The 22,601-nt window shown below is 49.8% G+C and overlaps 1 protein-coding gene across 1 annotated transcript in view; it reads right to left on the reverse strand.

Annotated features, from left to right (window-relative positions):
* The window catches only part of LOC125945025 (solute carrier organic anion transporter family member 4A1-like), an 82,448-nt gene that overhangs the window by 12,213 nt on the left and 47,634 nt on the right, over nt 1-22,601 (reverse strand). Inside the window, exons 8-10 of the mRNA XM_049666575.1 lie at nt 17,831-17,978; nt 15,611-15,816; nt 781-845 (exon numbers count right to left, since the gene is read on the reverse strand). Of these exons, the coding sequence (XP_049522532.1) occupies nt 781-845; nt 15,611-15,816; nt 17,831-17,978 (419 nt within the window). The remainder of the gene's footprint in view (nt 1-780; nt 846-15,610; nt 15,817-17,830; nt 17,979-22,601) is intronic.

Genomic DNA, 22,601 nt, shown 5'->3' on the forward strand with positions numbered 1-22,601 from the left:
TCGCTCGCTACTGCTGCCGCTGCCAGCGTTTTGACAGCAAGTGTCCGCGGTCACCGAGTGAGATGTGTTCATGTTTGCATGGGCGCCCGTGACACCATGATTGTTAATTTATTAGTAAGTGAATGTTTACAAGTTTATATCGGCGATAATACTGCTACCATTACTTCATATAGCTGTATAATAATTTGTTATCGCAATTGATGCCTCGTCCTTCGGGCTGTACTGCGACATTTTTTTAAATATTTGTTTATTACTGAACCCCCCGCGGTGGCTCAGTGGCTAAGGCGTTGCGCTGCTGAGCACGAGGTCGCGGGATCGAATCCCGGCCGCGGCGGCCGCATTTCGTTGGAGGCGAAATGCAAAAACGCCCGTGTGCTTGCATTGTAGTGCACGTTTAAGAACGCCAGGTGGTCAAAATTAACCCGGCGCCCTCAACTACTGCGTGCCTCATAATCAGAACTGGTTTTGGCATATAAAACCCTAGAAAGAAGAAGAAGGAGAATGTTTATTAATGTACTTACATGGTTTACCTCATAGATGATGACTCATTTATAATACAGCTCATGTATAAACAGAGTGAAGAAAGAAGTACGTATGGCCTCGGAAAACATTTTCCGTGTAAGATTTGTAGTGGAATGTAGAGCATATCAGTCAAAATTTTGATAAGGTATTCCAACACATCGTTAGGTCGCTCTGCGTTGTTGCAGTAACTGCTACACCAATATGACTCGTAGATTAGAATCAGTTGACGCAATGTGTAATGCAACTTAGTGTACTCACCCACAAGGCGCCCAATGACCTGCCTTATGCCGAGAGCCAGGGACCGCTCGGCAGGCTTGACGCACCTGCACAGGTTTGCGCGAGTTCAGACCGCATACGTGAGACGCATGCGCAGGGCGGATAACCGGTGGTCTATACGAGTTACAGTGTAGCGCCCACCGACGTCGCAACGCGGAGACGCTAAAGTCGAGCGCTCGGAAACGTCACCTGGTTTCGGGCTGCGAAAGACGAGCAAAAAAACAAAGCAAGTGCTACATGGTTGTAAAACGGGAAGGCGAAATCCTGCCAGCTGCGGAAGACGACGACGCTGAACGCGCGAGCAGTGGCACGAGCGCGTCTCTGACCACGTGACGTGTACAATCAGGCACGCACTAGGCACACACCTTTAGTAAGCCACAACCATGGAGCAGCCGTGGCTTAGAGAAGCGTGCTCGCCTCGCACCGCGGAGGCCCGGGTTCGATTCCCACCCAGACCACAATTCACCAAATTTTCGTTTCAAAGTCACTAATTTTCTTTGTTTACAGGAACCTCCCTGAGAAATGTGACGTCAGTCCGAGCATTTTTAGACGTCGGCCATATTTAGTCGCGGCGCAGTTTCGCCAGTCACTTCTGAGGGCACCGTTAACATAGACACCTAAGGCTTTCGCCTTAATAAAGATCGGCAGCGCGGGCTCGATGCGCAAGCACGACAAAGGTAATTCTGTTCTAGAAGCCTGCTACGCTGGTCTTATTGTTCTGGCACTCCGCTGCGGCCACTCGGTTCTCAAGGAAAGAATGAGTGCAAGGGCACGCACGCGCAATCAAAGATGCCATAAAATCAGGTGGTGCGATGAAATTAGGCAATTTGCACGCATACCTTGGATTCAGCTAGCGCAGAATAGGGTAATTTAAAGGTCGCTAATACAGGCTTTTGTCCAGCCGTGATCATAGAGGTAGGCTGATGATGATGATGGCGTGAGTCGAATTTTCGACTTTCAAACACGAGGTCACTGCTTCTTTTACCTACCGGAGCCTTCCAAAAGGGCGTATCTATAGCCGCGCCCGTGTTGCTGTGGTACGTCAAAATATAACCCCACCCATCAGTCACGCGAACGTTCGGAGTTACTGCTTGCACAAATGTCATGTGAGCATTCACTGTGCAAAAGCCATAACATAAACAGACATACAGATATCTACAGTAGTAACAAATTTATACTAATCAAATAGACAACTACTACTGATAAGCTAGCACCTAAAAAATGACATTATGGAGCTCAGCCTCCCAAACTCAATAGGTGAGAGACGCCGAAATGTGGATCATCCCGATTAATTCCCACCTCCAGGGGCTCTCAAAACGCAGGTAAATGTAAATCCGAGAGCGCTTTTGCATTCCGCCCCCATGGATACCGTATAAACTCGTCTAAGGACCGCACTTTTTCTTTCAGAATTTTGACGAGGTTCGGCCCTTACACGGGATCGAACCTTTTGGTCAAAATGGTGCCGGCGGAGCCGGCGAATACTACACACGCTGGTTTCACAGATGTATCATTGCATCAGAAGTCAACGTGCAGCTCTCGCCATCTAGTAGCGGCCCGCGGAAGTACGCAGCGCGCGAAAATTCTCCGATGCGCGCGCCCAGTATCGGGGCACCGAACAGTGACTGCTTCTCTGATGGAAATCCTTTTTCTCGAAATTTTGGGCTGCCTAGTTGGGGATGCGGCCCTTACACGAGTCTATACGGTATGTGGCCGCCGCTGCCCAGGATCAAACCAGCCACCTAGCGCTCAGTAGTAGAACAGCATAGCCAACCAGCCACTGCGTCGACAAACGATAAAGAGAATTTAAAGTAAAATTTAGGGGAAAAAAAACATTGTTTGGTTAAGAAAGGAAAATTAGTGATGCCGCCTAAATATCTTCAATATAACTTAATGCGCTATCCATACTGATTTACAGAGTAATTGGCAAGTGGAACCACCTGAGACTGGCTGGTGGCTATCGGAGCGTTGCTCTACTGCCTCGCGACGTCTACAGGTTTTCCTGCTCACCTAAATTAAATGATGCGGTTTTACGTGCCAAAACCCCGATCTGATTATGAGGCACGCCGTAGTTGGGAACATTGGAATAATTTGGACCACCCGGGGTTCTCTAACGTGCACCTAAATCTAAGTACACGTGTGATTTCTGCACTTCGCCTCCATCGAAATAGGGCCGCCCTGGCCGGGATTTGATCACGCGACCTCGTGCTTAGCAGCCCAACACCATAACCACTAAGCAGCCAGAGCGGGTCGCTTTAACCCAATCGCCAACTGAAATTACCCGAGTGCTACGGAAATAAACCGAGCAACAGACTATTTATTTTAAGTGTCAAACATTTATTCCTAGCGGCAACGTATTTAAGCTCAACGCGAGCACAAACAGGCCGCGTGCCCGTGAACTTAAGCGCCAATATGCTTAGTCCAAACGCCAGCAGCTTAAATCCAAGTGCTAGTCAATTCAATCCATACAAGAACAGCAAGATTGCAAATCGAAATGGCTAAAACGCTGACATACAATTACCGGAACACGACAGTACTAATTTCTCTTGTCGCGGCGAACATTTACAAAATGAGACTGTCTTATTTTGCTTGAGGCTGATATATAGACGCGCACGGATCGCTTACACTTCAATAAAAAACTATATTCGCGAAAAAGTTGAATTGCGTCATTAACCTCGTGAACGGAGGGCCGATTTCTTGTATATTATTTGTTTGTTTCGTCGTATAATTAATGTGTAAAGTAACTTTTTATTCGTCGGTTTAAATCAATATTCTTCAGTTTGAAGCGAGAGTGAAGTTTGTCTGCAGGACGCCGTTAAAACCTTCACGCTTTTCAGGCCCAGCAGGTCATTTTCGAAGTGTCCGTGAGAAAGTAGCTGAAAGCCGTCTGCTAGCAGCCGATAATAAGTTTGCGTCAGAACGCGAATCAGCTGCGTACATGAGTAGCCGAAATGAGTAGCCAAGAAAGTCGGCCATTATATGTGACATTCATGTTCATGCAAAATACCGCAATCACTCGTTTGATAAATTTTAGCAACGACTAGAAAAATTAATGCTGTCTTCTTTCGGTAACTGTATTTGAGCGTTTCAGCCATATCGATTCGCATTTTTTTCTGCACCAATTAAATTGACTAGCGCTTGGATTAAAGTTGCCGGCGTTTGGATTAAACATATTGAAGCTTGTATTCACTGGCGCGCAACCTATTTGTGCTCGGATTGAGATTAAATACTGACCTAGTGGTAGAGCGCCCGCCTCGGCTGCGGGAGGTTGTGGGTACGATTTTCACCGCCGCCGGGCACCCACTGGTTCAAATGGACACAAGCGTACCCCGGCCTGGCGTCCGGCTTCCTTCACGGGTGATACGGTTGGGAAAGATGCCTGCGCCCTGAATTCCCGTCGAAACCCTCGTGAGCACAAAATAAAGGGATGGTCGGGCCGTTCCCATGGCGGCCATTCCACATGTGGCGCCCCAAGCCCCTATTGAGGTGGGGACGCCTTCGGGTTGAGAGCAAACACCTCTTCCATAATAACCATAACGCCATAATAACCATAAACAGCATAATGGTCGAGCACCACTAGGCCGGGAGCGCGCTTGTACCTATTTCACCGGTAGTACCCGGCGGCAGCACTTGCCTCCCACAGCCGCGGCGGATGCTCTTCAACAAGGCCGTCTGTGGTTGGACAAGAGGCGCCCAGAGACAACTCGTGAAATCTCTATTGGGCCCTCTTTCAAGATGTGAGCCCCTACGAGAATCGAGCACCAGGCTAGGGAACACCCACTAGAAAAAAAGTTGCAGTGGCTTAGCTCGGCTATGCCAGGATATACGTAGCGTTAGCAAAGGTTCAGCTGATTATTCTTAGCTTTCCTGGTTGTCTAGATTGTCAAGGATTAGCTTGATTGCCATGCTTACTGCTGCTCCAATGACACACACGCGGTATACGTATTATGTTTTGTTGCTACAGGGGTGGTCGGGCACGTCGCTCAGCCTCCTGGCGACGCCGCTTTGCTAGACGTTCGTCCCTTTGCTCCAGTGTCTCCGCAGCACGTTTAGCCTTCTTCTGTTCATTCCTCCTACGCTCAACCGCTAATTGCCAGGCAACTACTTCGGGATCCGATGAGTCAAGCTTCTCCGTTCTTCTGCGCTGTTGAGCAGCATTTGCGCTCTCCTTCTCCATGGCTCTACCACACTGGCAAACGCCAGTCAGAAGCGCAGCGGCTCCAGCGCAGTGTCAAGAGCTTTACTGCGGCCTACCAACAACGCCACAAAAACGCCCGCGATGACGACCACTCTCCTGTCGCAACATTCGCTCCTGGAGCACTTGTGTGGCTGCATGTACCGCCCTGCGCTCCTGGCTTGTCATCCAAACTACTCTCAAATAAGCGCAGCGGCTCCAGCGCAGTGTCAGACGGCGCCTGACAGCGAGCGCGCGCCGGCGCCAGTGCGTCTACCACGGCTACGACGTCACTCCTCTGGAATGCGCAGACCGGCGGCGGTGAGTCGCGCGCGGCGGCGGCGGAGTGCGCGAGAGGTGCCGGCTCCGGTGGCTCCGGTGCGCAAGCCGTGTGACATCACTGATCCTTGCGCATGCGCAGCACGGCTCTTGATGTGCCGCGCGAAACAGGCTTGGCTAGGCCATTGTAGCTAACGCTACAAAAACCGGTGGGTTCTCGGCGGCACCGGGATTTGAACTCGGTACCTCCCGCGTACGAGGCGCATGCTCTAACGCTACAGGCCACCACTGTGGCACGATTGAGGTTGAGATAAAAAATTGAGATTTCTCGCCTATCGCTTTTCCGTAAGCTTCATCACCATCCATCACTTCATGATGATTTCTTTCAGTCACCAACAGTTATCTTTCCACGTCGTGACCATCCATATAAAGTCAAACGCATTAACTGCCAGTCATCCCATTATGCATATTCGTTCTTACCGCGCTCAATAACTGAATGGAACACCTTACCGTCAGACAATGCCACGGAACCGGACTTACAAAGTTGCAAGACCTAATTCGCTCACGACTTGCCACCTAATCTTATTATTGCGGGACTTTACAGTGTTTTCGATGTTTGTTGCTGTTTGATTTCATTGCAGTTGCCTTATGTTCTCCTAATATGTACTAATGTTTTTCTTGCAATAATTGTGACTTATCTTGTACGTTACCTATGTGTTTCACTCTATTATTACTTTTGTATATTATTTTGTGTTTGGTATGATGTATAATCTGTGACCAGTGCCTGTGCACCTGTGATCCCCCCCCCCCACATGTAATACCCTCGTAATGAGGGCCTTTGGGGGTATCTTGAATGAATGAATGAATGAATGAATGAATGAATAAATAAATAAATAAATAAATAAATAAATAAATAAATAAATAGATACGTTGGTGCTAGTATTAAATGTTTGGCACTGGGACTAAATAGTCTGGCGCTTGGATTATTTGAGCTGGCGCCTGGGTTAAAGTGAGCACGAAAATCTCTAGATGCTAACGAGACCTTCGTTCACGTCTTGCACGGGCATATGTGTCGACATAAGCTCTGGTTCCTAGAGCTCGACGTGCGTGGGTCGAGTTGGAAGTCGGGCTGACCCAGACATGGGTCGGATAATTTCAGCTGACGCTTTGGCACCGAGTGCACCGCACTTACATGCACTTTGAGAAGAGTTTCTTGGAATTCAATGAACACACTGTCGGTTCGGCCCGACCCAGCCTGACCCGTCCCTCGGCAACTCATCCACTAGGGTTTGATGAGCCCGACGAATAGAATTGGGCCCAACCAGCCAACCCGAAGCGACTTGATGTCGGGTCTAGGTTATTGCATAGATACAGTCTTATTCTAAGAATAGTATCAAGAATACTACACAGAAACCTACCGCTAGTGTGTACGTGCGCTGTCAGTATAGTCATTCGTCGAGCGTGGGTATGGTAGGTCGTGCACGGATCGGCCTAAGCTATGCTATTCTGGTTTTGGACGACTGTGTGCATTCTTATACTATTAACGTTTACGAATCCCATTTTTCATCGCATTATTTCCGTAAGCGACCGATCAGTAATGTTTCGAATCGGTTTCAATTTCTTCCATTTGAGTGTTCCTTAACAATTACCAACATACATATTGTTACGCGAAGAACGAGTCAGTAACACGGGCAACTATTTACAGGTTGTATTTAAAACAGCGGTTGCAGCGCTGACCGGTTAGGTTCACAGCGCGATCCCAGCTCGTTCTTCCTCTTCTTTTCTCGAGTGATGGCGCCCGCGCGCCTCGGTCAAACAATCAAATACCACACGCGTGTAGCATAATCCCCCGGCGGCAGAAGCGACGTCCCGGAGCGTCTAAATGTCATCACTGGGAGAGTGATACTGCTTCAGTCGTGTAACGTGCACGATATCGCTGAACTGGGAAGCATATGGTGCGTCAGGGGCGATCCCGTATGTGACGGGAGTCACGGCACGAAGCACTCGGTAGGGGCCTGTGTAACGCGACAGCAGTTTTTCTGCCAGGCCGACCTGACGCGACGGAGACCATAGAAGCACCAAAGAACCAGGCGGGAAGTGCACGTCTCGGTGTCGCTGGTCGTACATACGCCTTTGACTCTCTTGGGAGTTCAGAAGGCGGTCACGGGCAATTTCCCTTGCGTGAGCAGCGCGGGCGACGGTATCAAGTGCATATTCACTGGTGGGTGCCGCGTGAACAGGGAGAGTTGTGTCGAGGGGCAGTGCTGGTTCTCGGCCGAACAGGAGGAAAAATGGGGAATAGCCGGCTGTGTCGTGGCGCGAGGAATTATAGGCAAAGGTGACAAACGGCAGAGTGAGGTCCCAGTCTGTGTGGTCTGAAGAGGCATACTTCGCAAGCACGTCTGTGAGAGTGCGATTAAGACGCTCCGTGAGGCCATTAGTTTGCGGATGGTATGACGTGGATAGCTTGTGCCTCGTGGTACCAGACTGCAGGATGTCCGCGATAACTTTTGACAGGAATGTCCGGCCACGGTCTGTGAGAAGTTGTCGCGGAGCTCCATGTAATAAAATCACGTCGCGTAAAAGAAAATCGGCAACATCTGTGGCGCAGCTTGTAGGGAGCGCTCGGGTGATGGCGTAGCGCGTGGCGTAATCTGTGGCCACAGCGATCCACCTGTTCCCAGAGGTAGAAAGAGGAAAGGGACCAAGTAAATCTAAACCAACCCGAAAGAATGGCTCCGCGGGAATGTCGATTGGTTGTAGGTACCCAGCAGGTAGCGTCGATGGTGTCTTGTGTCGCTGGTATTTATCACACGCAGCTACGTATCTTCGAACGGAGCGAGCAAGCCCAGGCCAAAAGAAGCGTCGGCGGATCCGGTCGTAGGTACGTGACACACCGAGGTGACCGGCAGTGGGGAGGTCGTGAAGCTCGTGGAGAACAGCCGAGCGAAGGTGTTTAGGAATACAAGGAGTAATGCTGGGCTGTCGGGGTGAACGTTGTGGTGGTAGAGTACGCCATCTTGAAGTGTGAATAAGCGAAGGGAACTGTCGGCAAGTGGAGATTCCAGGCGGTCAATGATGACACGCAAGGACGGGTCACGGCGCTGCTCGTCGGCGACATGGACTAGTGGAAAAGCGGAGAGAACGCAGGCGTCGGTGTCAGGCTCAGACGTAGAGGTCGGGTCTTCGACAGGGTAGTGAGAGAGGCAATCTGCGTCCTGGTGTTGGCGTCCCGACTTGTACGTCACTGTGTAGGGATATTCTTGTAGTCGGAGAGCCCAACGACCGAGCCGGCCAGTAGGATCCTTAAGCGACGAAAGCCAACACAGCGCATGATGGTCTGTGATTACTGAGAAGGGCTTGCCATATAAATATGGGCGGAACATTGAAACAGCCCAGACGAGAGCAAGACATTCGCGCTCGGTAATCGAATAGTTGCGCTCTGCAGTTGTCAGGAGTCGGCTAGCGTAGGCTATAACGCGGTCGTGTCCGTGTTGGCGTTGCGCTAAGACGGCGCCGATCCCGTAACCACTGGCATCGGTTCGGACCTCTGTTGGTGCGGACGGGTCAAAGTGGGCCAAGATCGTGTGGATTAGACAGAATCGTGATAAGGCGTGAAAATGCGGCAGCCTGAGGGGAACCCCACGTAAAAGGCACGTCTTTCTTCATAAGTTCTGTGAGTGGTTGAGCGATTGCTGCGAAATCTTTGACGAACCGTCTGAAATAAGAACAGAGCCCCACAAAACTCCGGACGTCTTTGACAGACTGAGGTACATGGAAAGCCGTTACTGCTCGAACCTTCTCCGGGTCGGGTTGTACTCCGGAAGCATCGACGAGATGGCCGAGCACTGTAATCTGTCGGCGCCCGAAGTGGCACTTCGATGAGTTTAATTGGAGCCCAGCCTTGTGGAAGACGTCAAGGATGGTTGCAACGCGCTCAAGGTGCGTCTCAAATGTAGGAGAAAACACAAGGACGTCGTCGAGGTAACAAAGGCAAGTGGACCATTTGAACCTTGAAGCAGAGAGTCCATCATCCGTTCGAACGTGGCGGGGGCATTGCATAAACCGAACGGCATAACCTTAAATTGGTAGAGGCCATCTGGAGTGACGAAAGCGGTCTTTTATTGATCTTGCTCATCGACGGAAATCTGCCAATAACCAGATCGAAGGTCAATGGACGAAAAGTATTTGGCACCGTGAAGACAATCAAGAGCGTCGTCAATTCGTGGTAACGGGTAAACGTCCTTCTTAGTGATTCGGTTTAGGTGGCGATAATCAACGCAGAAACGCACGTGCCATCTTTCTTTTTGACGAGCACGACCGGCGACGCCCAAGAACTCGACGAGGGCTCAACAATGCCTTTGGCGAGCATCTTGTTTACTTCCTGCTGAATAACTTGCCGCTCTGCCGTGGACACACGATACGGTCGGTGTTGAATGGGAACAGCATCACCAGTGTTTATCCGATGCTGAACAAGGGACGTCTGACCAACTGGGCGATTTTCAGTGTCAAATATGTCGCGGTAGGACAACAAAAGGCGATATAGGGCGGCTGCTTGGTCAGGGGCGAGATCCGGAGCGACCATGGGACGTAATGGGCCGTCGAGGTTCAAGGTATCCTGTGGCTAATCAGGAGGATCTGGAGACGCGTCGGCTGCAAAAGCAGTGACGTGGTCGTAGGTCACAGACCGGAGCGTGGCCACCACTATGCCTTCAGGTAACACTTGCTTCGTCAAGCGAAAATTGATGACGGGGAGACACATCCGATTAGCGGCAAGGGTAACGACGGAGTGTGGCACAGAGATGTCGCGCGCCAGGGGGACATCACGAATAGGGGCGACGACATAGTCACCATCAAGCACGGTTGCCGTTGAGGCCAATTCGACGAAGGTTATGGCTTTTGGAGGTAACCGAACAAACGCTGTAGTGCAGAGGGTGTTCGGTTGTTCGGGGCGAACGTCGGAAACAAGAGGAAGCTCGAGGCACAGCGTACCGGTGGAACAGTCGATGAGGGCAGAATGCGTCGTCAGAAAGTCGAGCCTGAAGATGAAGTCGTGAGGGCAACTGGTCAGCACGGTGAACAGGACTGGAACGTGGCGGCCAGCAATTCCTACGCGCGCAGTGCACATACCACTGACGGCAACAGTGGCGCCATTGGCGACGCGTACGGCTCGAGTGACGGCAGGCGTAAGAACGTTTTTGAGGCGACGACATAGGGTAGCGCTCATTATGGACACTTGGGCTCCAGTATCAATCAATGCCGTCAACGGGACACCATCTACGCCTACTTCAATTAGGTTCGTGTTCGTGAGGAGCGTCAGCGGAGGATTTGGACAGGACGAACGGAATGCAGCACTACCTCCAAGAGCTGCATGGCCTAGTTTTCCGTCCGGCTGTTTGGCGAGGAAAAGCGGCGAGGTTGGGGTGACGGGGAGCGACGGCGTTGAGGCGACGACGATCGCCCGGAGGAGCGGCTGTCAGGGTCATCAGAAGTAGGGTACGGACGGCGAGGTGAGTAACGGCGAGTGTCGGCGTATGGGCGAGGAGCAGGGAAAGAGCTCCAGTACGGCGGCATCCAGGTGCTGCGGCAGTGGCGGGATACGTGACCAACTCGGTGGCAGCGGAAGCAGATCGGTTTGTCGTCGGGGGTACGCCATTCAGCAGGATTGCGTGGTCGGGGAGCGAAATACTGGTCGTTGAAGGATGTGGCCATGGGAATGAATGCCGAATCAGGTCGGGAGACAGAGCAGGCGGTAGGGATGCCAAGGTTTGCAATTTCTTGCCGCACAACTGCTTGTATGACGGAAATAGTAGGGGCCGCTGGGTCAAAGGTACCGTCGAGGGGTCGTGGATGAAGGGGGGCCGGACTCGCCGCTTCAATCTCACGGCGAACGATACGAGTGACGTTCTCTTGAAAAGGTCGTGTGGGAGGAAGAGCGGAGCAAGAGGACGTGGCAGGGGTGTTTGGGAGCCGGGAAAACTGTGGGACGACGCGGCGGCTTTTGGCTACCTCGAAGCGGCGGCATTCTTTGACGATGGCGTCGACAGTAGAGACGTCGTTATAGACGAGCAAATTGAAGGCGTCGTCCGCGCTGCCTTTTAGGATATGGCCCACCTTGTCAACCTCGGTCATGTGCTCGTCGACTTTCCGGCAAAGCGCGAGCACTTCCTGTATGTAGGCGACATACGATTCTGTCGACGACTGGACACGGGTAGCAAGCTCCTTTCGCGCAGCCTGGTGGCGACCTGACGGGTTGCCAAATAGGTCGCGAAGCTGCTCTTTGAAAGTGTCCCAGCTGGATATCTCAACCTCATGGGTGCGAAACCAGACAAGCGGTGTCCCATCCAGATAAAAGAGCACATTGGCAAGCATGATGGTAGGGTCCCAGTGGTGGCTTCGGCTAACACGCTCATACATGCTGAGCCAGTCGTCGACGTCAACGCCATTTTGGGCGGAGAATGTCCCAGGATCATGGAGACTAGGAACCGTAACGTACGTTGTGGTAGGCGCCGCAGGTGTAGGTGGCGACGGGGTGTTTCCATCGGAAGCCATGGCTGAGAAGACGACGGTGCGGCCGCTTCGGAGCTCCGTGGCGAGGACGGGGAACGTTCCACCTCCACCACGATGTTACGCGAAGAACGAGTCAGTAAGACGGGCAACTATTTACAGGTTGTATTTACAACAGCGGTTGCAGCGCGGACCGGTTAGGTTTACAGCGCGAGCCCAGCTCGTTCTTCCTCTTCTTTTCTCGAGTGATGGCGCCCGCGCGCCTCGGTCAAACAATCAAATACCACACGCGTGTAGCAATATTAAAGCATGTTGCTGGGGAGTTGGTAAATGTTCTTGAATAGAAAGAAAAAACTAGCATAAAAAAGCAAAGCAATAGAAGTCGCAGTTCCACTCGAAAGGCGAAGGATCGATTGGGACAGCAAATTAGTAGACAGCTATACGAAGTAAGGGTATTAGTTTTTTCGGCCGTATAAAGTTGCAAACATTCGCTTAGTACCTAAATCAACAAGCACGGTTTCACGCGCGCACAGGTAAACATAAACACATCTCGCTCGATGACCGCGGAAAGTCGCTGTCAAAACGCTGGAGTGCGGAAGCGCGGCAGCAGCAGCGAGCGAATGCACCTTCGTGCTGTCCATCGCTTCAACGCGAACTAAACGGTGAAAGCACAGCGCATACGAAGCTACCGGCACTACACGTACTTTGTCCCCATCGCAAATCGCTTTGAAGATGAGGTCCGCGTGGGCGCGCACTTTGTCCACGTCGCAGATCGCTTTCGAAATACCGCGGCCGCGCCGTATGCACCAGCCGCCGGCCAACTGAAATAATCCAAGTGCTAAACATTTAATCCTACCGCCAACGCTTTAGCAGCAGCAGCAGTGGCGGCGGCGATATTTATGTCCACTGCAGGACGAAGATGACGGTCCCTACTAAATACGGAGACGATGAAGGTCACTGCCAAATTAAATAAATGAAGCCGTTACCAACGCTGCTGAGTTGTGCCGTTTATTAGGAGGCACCATTTTCTCGAAATATAAATAATCCACACGTTATATATTCTAATTTGCTCTTGCAGTCTTGCTTCCTTCTTGCCAGCGTGCCTTGACGAACGCGTCTATTAGTTGTGAATGGTTTTATTTTAATGCGATTAGCATTTTATTGCGATAGCAATTATATGGACACTCCAAAGCAGATTTCTGCCGTCGGCGTCGCCGTCGCCGTCGCCGTCGCTGTCGCCGTCGCCGTCGCCGTCGCCGTCGCCGTCGCCGTGAGGTTCCGTATGACGTCAATGGAGATGAAATAGTCGCCGCGCGCCGCCGAACGCTGTATGTGCGAGTGAAAAGGCACGAGGGACGCGCGCTTTCACAGGGAGTGAACGAACGGCGGAGAACAAACGCGCGTTCTGTGCCGTGCTCCCTTAAGGGCTGCAGAAGTAGGCGTCTCTTTCCTCCTTTACAATCACCATATATGTAGAGCAAACGCGCCTTCTTCTGACGCACGAAAGGCCGTAGGGGGGAGGGGGAGGGAAGGGAGGCGATGTGTAGCTGCGGCACCAGGTGCCTATTTATATCAGAGGCTCCGGCAACAGTCACCAACGCCGCACGCATTTTGTGCGAACGCGGGCAAAACGCCGACGGCGTCGACAACAGTTCTGCGTGTTGCCGGTGCTGCTGCATGTCCAAATTTATACAGCTGATAAAGCTACTATCATTACTCCGTATAGCTCTCTACAAATTTGCTATCGCAATTGATGCTTCGCCTTTCAGGTGAAACTGCGACAATTTTTTTTTTTTTTTGAGAACCGTTCACCCAGATTGCGGTCTGCACGTATGTCTGCACGTATGTCTGTCTGCATGTATGTCTGTTTATCTGTCGGTTTGTCCTAGGCTAACCTTTTCCACGGCAACTTGGGTCACTGGTAGTCTATAATGGGTAGAGCACCTGGCTGCTGTGCAGAGTGTACCCGCTACGAAACCAACGGTCGGACAAACATGGGTCACTGCGCATGTCACACTCGGTACCTGTTGCATTTCAATGAACTGCTTTGAACCCAATTTGGGTCACTGGACATTTTCCAATGGGTATGTATCGCTCTTCATTGGCTAAAAATATCCTTTAAGATTCCTCCGGTGCTGGGCAGCATCGAGTACACGTCATATACCGGGTGTTTCAGCGAACAATTTCGAAACGTTTTAAAGGTTGCCTGTGGCAGATAGCACAATTCCAACTCATGAGCTGTTCTACTCGAAGAAGCGGACATTACTTGCACAGAAAATTGAAATGCATAATCGACTAATCACAAAAAGTTCACTAATTAAGTCTTAACTAATTACCTCATGGCCCATATTGCAATTTACAAATTCTAGCCGAGGAGTTCGCAAGGTGGATCCACTTGGAACGAATTCTCAGGATGACACCAGTTTTGAGATATCAATTTCCGAACGTCGCGGAAAAATGCAGATGACCTTGACTAATAATGAAATTAAGCTATGGTGTTCAACATCCCTAAACTAAAAAAAAAACAGCGGCTTATGAGAGACACTGTAGGGAAAGGCTCCGGATTAATTTTGACCCCCTGCGGTTTCTTAAGGTGCTACTAAAGTACGGTAACAAGTGTCTCTGCATGCTTCCCTCATCTGAATTTAGGCGCTGCCACTTGGTATGACCACAACTGAGCCGCCGGGATGGATATGGCTGATAGTTGTAGACGAAGTTCATCTTGTATATCGTTTGAAGCTAGAGTATAAATGGGGCGCAAATGAGTACCTTCACGACAATGCAATACAAATGTTTGTCCCAAGACCAGTCTTTTAAGAGAAGTATCATTTCGGCACCGTGAAAATGTGCATCAGCAGTGATAAAATGTTCACTTTCGAAGAGTAATACATTTTTGTGGCTGTTTGATCCACGGAAGAGGCACACTTTTACGAAATCACTACAAGCTGACCTAAGAGTGCCGCGCACTCGCCAACGTACAACGCTACGTTGTGCCGGTAAAATGGGGACGATTCTACTTTCACAGTTCGTAGATGCTGTCACTTCAAAAAATAGCAATATGCCGGAATTACGATTGCGGCAGTTGATATAAAAGCAGCGCTCTTATGCAGAGAGAACAGATCGCATGAACGTTTTTTTTTTTTGCAAACCAGCGCCCAATTCCAAGGTGCGGCAGATAAGAGGGGCACTCACAGTGACGTCACGCTGTTTGCAAACAGGGAGAAGTCTATTACAAAAGTGGACAATAAAGAACCGCTGACAGCGTAGCGTATAAATAGCTTTCATGATAAGCAGCTAAAGGAACCCCAATAATTTTTTTCGGAATGAAAATATTACACTTTCAGCAAGAAAGACAAAAATTTTTAGATACTAAAAGACATTTCATTCAAATGAAACAAGGTTGGCCGGGGTTAAGAAATTTCCGAGCAAACATTTTTGTGCATACGCGTTTGCTGCTACTATATATATAGATCTATAATAAGAAATTTGCGAATGTATCCAAGTGTCTTGAGATACAAACCGATAGTATCGTATCGGATATAATAACTGCTGTAGTTTCTTGTATCTGTATCTCAAACACTTGCTGCCCGAGTATCTTGCATCGTACCATGTTACAATTGCAAAGTACCATTGGCCAGCCCTGCAGAGAAGGCAGGTAGAAAAGGAGTGGCGGCGTACGTCGCCACAGTGCTGCTCAACACCTCTCCCCTTTTCTGTCCGCGCTCACCCTATGAGCGAGGGCAGAATGAAAGGAGGAGAGACGCCATTTTCCAGGCAGGCAGGCATGCGGGCACGTTTTCGGCTCTGGATGGCCCGCGTGACGCTGTCGCAGTCAAAGAGGACAGGCGTGCTCACCTGATGGACGCTGCCGTGGTTGGCGCTAGGTTAAGGAATACCGAGCTGAGCGCTAGAGGGACGCCGATCAGGTACGGCAGGAGGAGGCCACAGGCGACGAGGCAACGCGACCGCGTAGCCTGTACGCCACCCAGGAGAACGACGTCGCTACTCACTCCAGGAAATTCGGTGAGCGTGCTGTTCACGCAAGAGCAATCGCTGTACATCTGCGAATAGGGAAGGGTACAGACAACGAAATAGCGCTGCGTTGGTATTCCTGAGCCGAAGAAAAGCCGCGCTTACCAAGGTATGCGGGCTCTAATATACCGTCATGCGGCGCATAAAGGCGCTCTTGAGACCAATTCTTTAGCCTAGAAGGAGCGACTATCGCTGAGAGATGATACGGAGTACTGTTAAAAACTACAGGGGAACACAAAGATGACGATGATGTGGTAAATGCACTGACGCTGGCAATTGGTACGAGCTAGGAATTAAACAGCGCCAAAGACGCAACATAGTGAAGGCAACCGACACAGCGCCGTGTCTGTCGCCTTAACTAGGCCCCGACCTTGCACTGTTCTATTCCCTTCTAAACATGCACCAACCACCCCAGTTCAGTAAACTCCGGCTACCAGCTGTTTTATTTCCAAACCCAGGAGAACAAAAAAATGATGCTAAAATAATTTTGTAGTTTCGCCGTCGCTACTCACTCCAGGAAATTCGGTGAGCGTGCTGTTCACGCAAGAGCATCGCTGTACATCTGCGAATAGGGAAGTGTACAGACAACGAAATATAGCGCTCAGGCGTGGTATTCCTGCGCCGATTAGAAAAGCCGTGCTGACCAAGGTATGCGGGAAACAATCTATAAATATCAGATAAATAATAAATAATATATTCCCGAGTATACGTCATGCACCAGAAACGCAAGCAGCGCCTAACTGCCGCTCTTACGTCTTGCCGCATTTTACCAAGCTTGTGGGAACACACACTCCCCGACGAATATGTTGAGACTCAGACCCTATAAAGGCCATTATAAGATGCCGTTATAAAAATATATCTGTAGTCCCAGCAGACGTTTCTTTACTCCTCGAGTAAACCCAGCATGTCGACTTCCGCACACATCACTCCTTTTATGCAAATAGTGGATGCCGATTCGCACGCAGTGTCACGTGGCCGATTGCCTGGCGGCGGCACCGGTTGCCGCCGGAATGCAGCCACCAGCCATTTCATGTCGGCCAGTCTTTGCCTCAGCCGGAGATTGCCTACAGGAGGAGACGCGCTCTTATTGCACGTGGTAACTACACACACACACACGCACACGCACACACGCACACACACACATCGGGTGCCATGCACGCATGGCTCCCGATGCTTCGCACTCCGCTGTAATGCTTCCTCCGATTCTTTTCCAAACTACCTCCATCGTGCCATGAAAACACGAAGAGTAGACACAGTTTCAGAAGAAAAATGAGAAGCAGGAAGAGGGGAGGAAGCGTTTCCCGGCATGGCGCCGTTTGTCTAGTCTGAGTGGCACCTGCTTGCGTTGCCGGCGCTGCAGTGCGCACTTGAAGCTGGTATTTGTTCGGGGGGTGGGGGTGAGGTTGTAGTGACGATGATGCAACGCATATGTGGGCGTTGTGCTGCCGATAACGCGACGACCTGCGGTTCCGTGTTGTGTCTTTTTTTTTTCTTTTTTCTTTATAAAGTCGGTTGAAACATGGTGCGCGACGCTTAGATAAGCTTTCCCCGTTGCGATGGATTTTTCGAAATTGACCATAGGTCAGCAAAATAACTCGCTCTGACTCACTCGTAAAATGAATTTTTTTCTTAAGGCTCACTTGGCATCAGACTTATCAAGTTTCTATTCAGCCGGGCTCACCCGGACTCAGACAGGAGTCAGTCTGACTCTGACCGGGTCCGATTGAGTGGACTGATGAGTGAGTTTGCCGACCTATGGTGTCATGTGTGACATCAGCGACATTGCAGGTGTACACATTCGAGAGTTACATACTGACAGTCTCTCAGAAACCGTGAACCAATGGTGCCGCAAGGTGCTTGGAACAGTAAAAACGCGGCGGTTCGCGATTGGTTTCGGCAAAGATAGATAACGGATCGAACCGGCGCCGAGATGCAAGGAGTTGGTGATTTTAAAGCATCAGCCTCCCGCTGTGGTATTTTGATTGACATGTCCTGCAACTGCACTCGCAGCCAGCCCGATGGTTCACGTTTGCGTTTACAAACCTTCAGATTATTTATGTGGATCTCCTTATGACAGCCCGCCACGCAAGGCGACAGGTAGACCACACCATCGGCGCCACAAATTGGGTTCACGACGCCCCTCGTGCAATTGCAGTTGCTGCTGCAGATCAAGCTGAAATCCGTAGAACTCCTGCAACATACCAATGGTGAAGGAGACTAAACGTCGTTGTGGGAGGTTATGGGTGGCACCAAGATAGTATGAAGTGCGTTCAATAAATGGCAAAGAGCTTTTCTTAGCGTGCAAATTCTTAGTACGCGTATACAACCGAAAACAGCACCAGCATAGCGGGAACACCCAAAATGCCTGCAAGCACTTCGAATGTAATCTGGAGGTCATAATGGTGCCTTGAAAGGGATAACTTTAACGTGCCAAACCTGTCCTGAAGATTGCAATAACACGGAGAAATGGGGCTGTTTGCCAACTTCCGCAGCGCGCATCTGCTGTAGCTTTCATTGTGACTTTTCAAAGTAACTCTGGTGTTTGGTACGTCACCATATCATATTTCAACTCTCATGTATGTGATGATTCTTTTTAAACACATTCATAAAGACAAACTCTGGCGAAGATCGGCGTGTGACGTCATCGGAGCACATGCCCCCGCGTTCTCAATGCGCCCGCAGTTCTTGCAATAATTGCGCGCTTCAGATATTCATGAGTTCTGCATGATTTTGCAGAACTGATTTGCTATATTGAGAGGCTAAGGAGGAGGAATTTTAGTCATCAATGTCTGGACATGTAATATTCTATATATATAGATGCAATGCTTCAGCGTACTGTATCTATTCCAGTCGTCCTACGCAGAAAAAATATCGAACGTAGCACTGACGCGGCGAATTGCCGGTGAGCTCAAACGGGTGACGCTGTGAAAAGGCACGCCAAAGCAGCCGGTATTGCCTTGCACGTCCATGCATGCAGAGGAGGCGTACTATTCTTTGTAACAGTAGAAGTTGGGTTAAGACAGTGAGATTAGTGAGCAATGCATTAGCAAAAAATCTAGACAACCATGTGATATCGGCATCAGGGGCGGATACAGGTTTTTTCTGAGGGGGGGGGGGGGAGGTCAGCTTCTGTCAATGATGATGATGATGATGATGATGATGATGATGATGATGATGATGATGATGATGATAGTAGCCTTTCTTATTTACCCCTCCGTGGTGGCTCAGTCAGCTCAGGCGTTGAGCACGCGATCGCGGGATCAAATCCCGGCCGCGGCGGCCGCATTTCGATGGAGGCGAAATGCAAAAACGCCCGTGTGCTTGCGTTGTAGTGCAGGTTAAAGAACCCCAGGTGGTCCAAATTAATCCGGAGCCTTCCATTACGGCGTGCCTCATAATCAGAATTGGTTTTTGACACGTAAAACCGCAGAAAGAGGAAGAAGACCTGTAGCGAAGCCAGGTATAGGTTTCTCCGAGCTTATAGGAAAAGGACGTTACCCAATACAACCATGTGCTTGGCGGCTGCGCCTTATAATACAAGGTGTTCAAAACTAAGCTTTATGGTTTTCTTAAAATTAGGCACTGGGAGGCACGCCAAGACCACCTGTGCAAATAAGTTATGTGGCTAAGGGGGCACAAAGTGAGATGATAATTATCGCTGTGAGCAGCCCAATTAACTAAAATTGAACAATTATTTTTTGTTGACTGCAGTAAGTGGGTATGTTTGTATTGAAAACTTAGAGACAGTCGAGTTTCTACACAGTATCAGTCGGAAGAATTATTCTAGCGTGTCCGTGCTCCGAGATATCCGACTCCAAATTTCAATTGTCGTACTGCGCAGAATAATAGAGTCGACGCGAGAGCGGTTTATGCTTTGCGTTGCTGTGAAAGGGAGGCATTTTGGACATTTTTAGGGCATTGACATCTTGATGGGTGAAATGCTGTCATGAGATTTGTGCATGACAACACCAAACTTAAAGCGGCAGTATGAAATATTCGTTAGCATAGCTAAAAAGGTTTCTGCTGTTGATGGTGCAGTTGTTGCTCTTGATTTCAATAAAACTTACAATACTTGGAAATCAGCAGTCACTTTATTTGCGTAGCCCAGACAAGGACCATGCCCGGTCGTCTAGTCACCATTACGCACGCGCACTGCCCTCCGGCTTCTCCGCTCGCACCATTATCTCGGCATGGCAGCTGCCGCCATCTGTACAGGCTGCGCGGTTGCGTGTTACGACAGCGCTTACGGGCTCTTCGATTTTTTTTTTATTTCACCAGCCGTGAGGGGAAGGGGGGCAGTTATTATCTTTGCCAATCCCTCCGCGCAGTTGTCAGACTAAACGCCGCACGCAACAGCCGCGTCACATCAGGGAGGAGCTTTGCGCCGATCCTAACTCTCTTGCATGCGTAATCATGCGAACGACAATTAAAATTTGGAGTTGGATATCTCGGAGCACAGACACGCTAGAAGAATTCTTCCAAGTGAAGCTGTGTAGAAACACGACTGCCTCTAACTTTTGAATAAAAACATACACACTTACTGCAGTCAATAAAAAGTTAATTATTCAATTTTGGTTAATTGGGCTGCTGACAGCGATAATTATCATCTCACTTTGTGTCCGCCTGGCCACATAACTGATTTGCGCAGGTGGTTTGCATGTGCCTCCCAGTGCATAATTTTAAGAAAGCCATAAAGCTTAATTTTGAACACCCAGTATCCTGTATTGTTTCTTAAAATAAAATTTGGAATGATCTTTTGCAGGTTCGTTATAAATGCGTAAGCACGGGTCCGTCTTTGGAGTTCTGTTGGGACACCTTGATTTCCTTAGGAGATTCTTTGTGTTCGGCTGAGACACCTTCGTTTGCTTTGGAGGACTAACTCCCGTATTCTCAAACAGCCCTCGACTAGAAGCTCTTACTCCACTCTACCTTGTTGAGCACAGCGCCGCTTCTCGACTGATAAAGACGCGACAATTCTCAAGAATTCCCGTGAATGATCATGAAGCTCAGTGACCACTTCTCTGGAGGGATGGCGGTGCCATCTTGTCTCTTGAGTCGAGGTGGTGTGTTGACTAGAGGAACGTTGTTGAATACGGGCGTAACGCTCCGCTCCAACGCAGCAACTACTACGCTGGTTGTTTATGGTATGCGAATCACCGCGTATGAAGACTCACGACGCCACCTGCAAGAATAACGATGTGGCGTAGTAGCCGAGAGCGCGAGCCAGCGTCTTCATGTTTTGTTTCCCACGCGACGTCATCCTTTTACACAAGGCGCGCATCTGCTACCGTTTCTCTAACCAAGCGACGCCATCCTAGGCCCGCGCACTGGCGTTGGCCGCTGACGTCCCGCTCCCCCACTTCGCAGCCGCGGCTCGTGGCTTCGCCCCGCTCCGCGAGAACACCCACTCAGATAAACGGATCCGGCGGGCTTGAGCCTCCTATGCTTAATGTACGACAATAAAATTGCGAAGTTACAATGAAAAACTTGTAGCGTACGAACGGCACTGTGCTCGTTCTGGATATTGTCAACGTGTAACTGTGATCACAATGAGTGCTACAGTTAAAGTTGCCTATGCGTAGTTCTTAGTTTAGCTGTTAGTTGTTATTATTTATATATGAACACTTCAGCGAGAGATCTCTTTCATTAAGCGGGCTGGTCGCGGAACCGATGACAGCCAATGAGGCAACCGTTGACACCCCAAGGGGAAACTAAGTTAATCAGGCGCGAAGGCGCTCGAGCGGACCTCGGCGTGCTTGGCAAAAGGGACGTCCCCTTGTTCATTCGTCGCCACCGACGGGACGAGTAAGTCATGGCAGGCGCCAGGAGGTCCAAGGTGTTCAGGAGAAAAAATAACTACGGCAACTTCGCGACACCACAATCCTACGGAATACAACTAAGCTTGTGAGCGAGCTAGCTTTACTTCTACATGGCTGATAACACTGGTACTCGCGAAAAATACTAAGAATGCTGGTGGCCATATTTTTTTTTTTTGCGACAGGGCCATCCCCCTGTCAGCGAGGGGGCGATGCAGAAATCTGAGGGGGGGTCAGGACATCCGGACATCCCCCCTGGATCCGCGCCTGATCGGCATGCGCAAATATAGACACAATCCACCGATTACGAGCCTTTCGGCATATCTGGGAAGCATCCGCACATTTAACTTGTGGTTCTGTTTTTTTTTTATGCGAATGATTATATAGGATGCTCTCAGTAAGGTCACGCAAGATCTTTTTCAATTTTTCTGTTCGTCACAAAAATATATTTTCCGACTACAAATCCAGAAAAATAATGCTACAATCTTAAGCTAGACCTAGCAATGTATACAAAATCCAAAAATTGTGATGGTATATGCATAGTTAGTCAATCTTAAAATAAAACCCAAATTCTTGGTTTTGTGAGGAGTGTGAAGTTATACGGTTGCTTAGAAGGTTTAAAATAGCAAGTCGGTATTATCTATGCAGCAAGGGTTCACCGAAGGTGAGGCACGTGACCATAAGATAATTTGGGTGTACTTGGCTCCTCTGGGCACGAAGGCCACATCACCCGCAAATCAGAAGCTCCGCCCCCTTCATGTGCTACAAGCACATGTATACCGCGAAAATGGGACCGAATTCACAGTTTTTCTTCCTTAAAAACTCTCTGCTACTGGCCAACCACCTTCGCTAGTAATATGTCCAGCATCAGGATTGGCTGAAAATTTATCTTACGAACAATTTCAGCGTAAGAAGGGTTTGTGAATTAGGGCCCTGGCCGCCTGGCGCTGAGACGCGCGCCCATTGGTAGAATGATTAGACACCGAGCGCCGCTCGCC

Source organism: Dermacentor silvarum, chromosome 4 (genome assembly GCF_013339745.2).
Source record: "Dermacentor silvarum isolate Dsil-2018 chromosome 4, BIME_Dsil_1.4, whole genome shotgun sequence".
NCBI lineage: Eukaryota > Metazoa > Arthropoda > Arachnida > Ixodida > Ixodidae > Dermacentor > Dermacentor silvarum.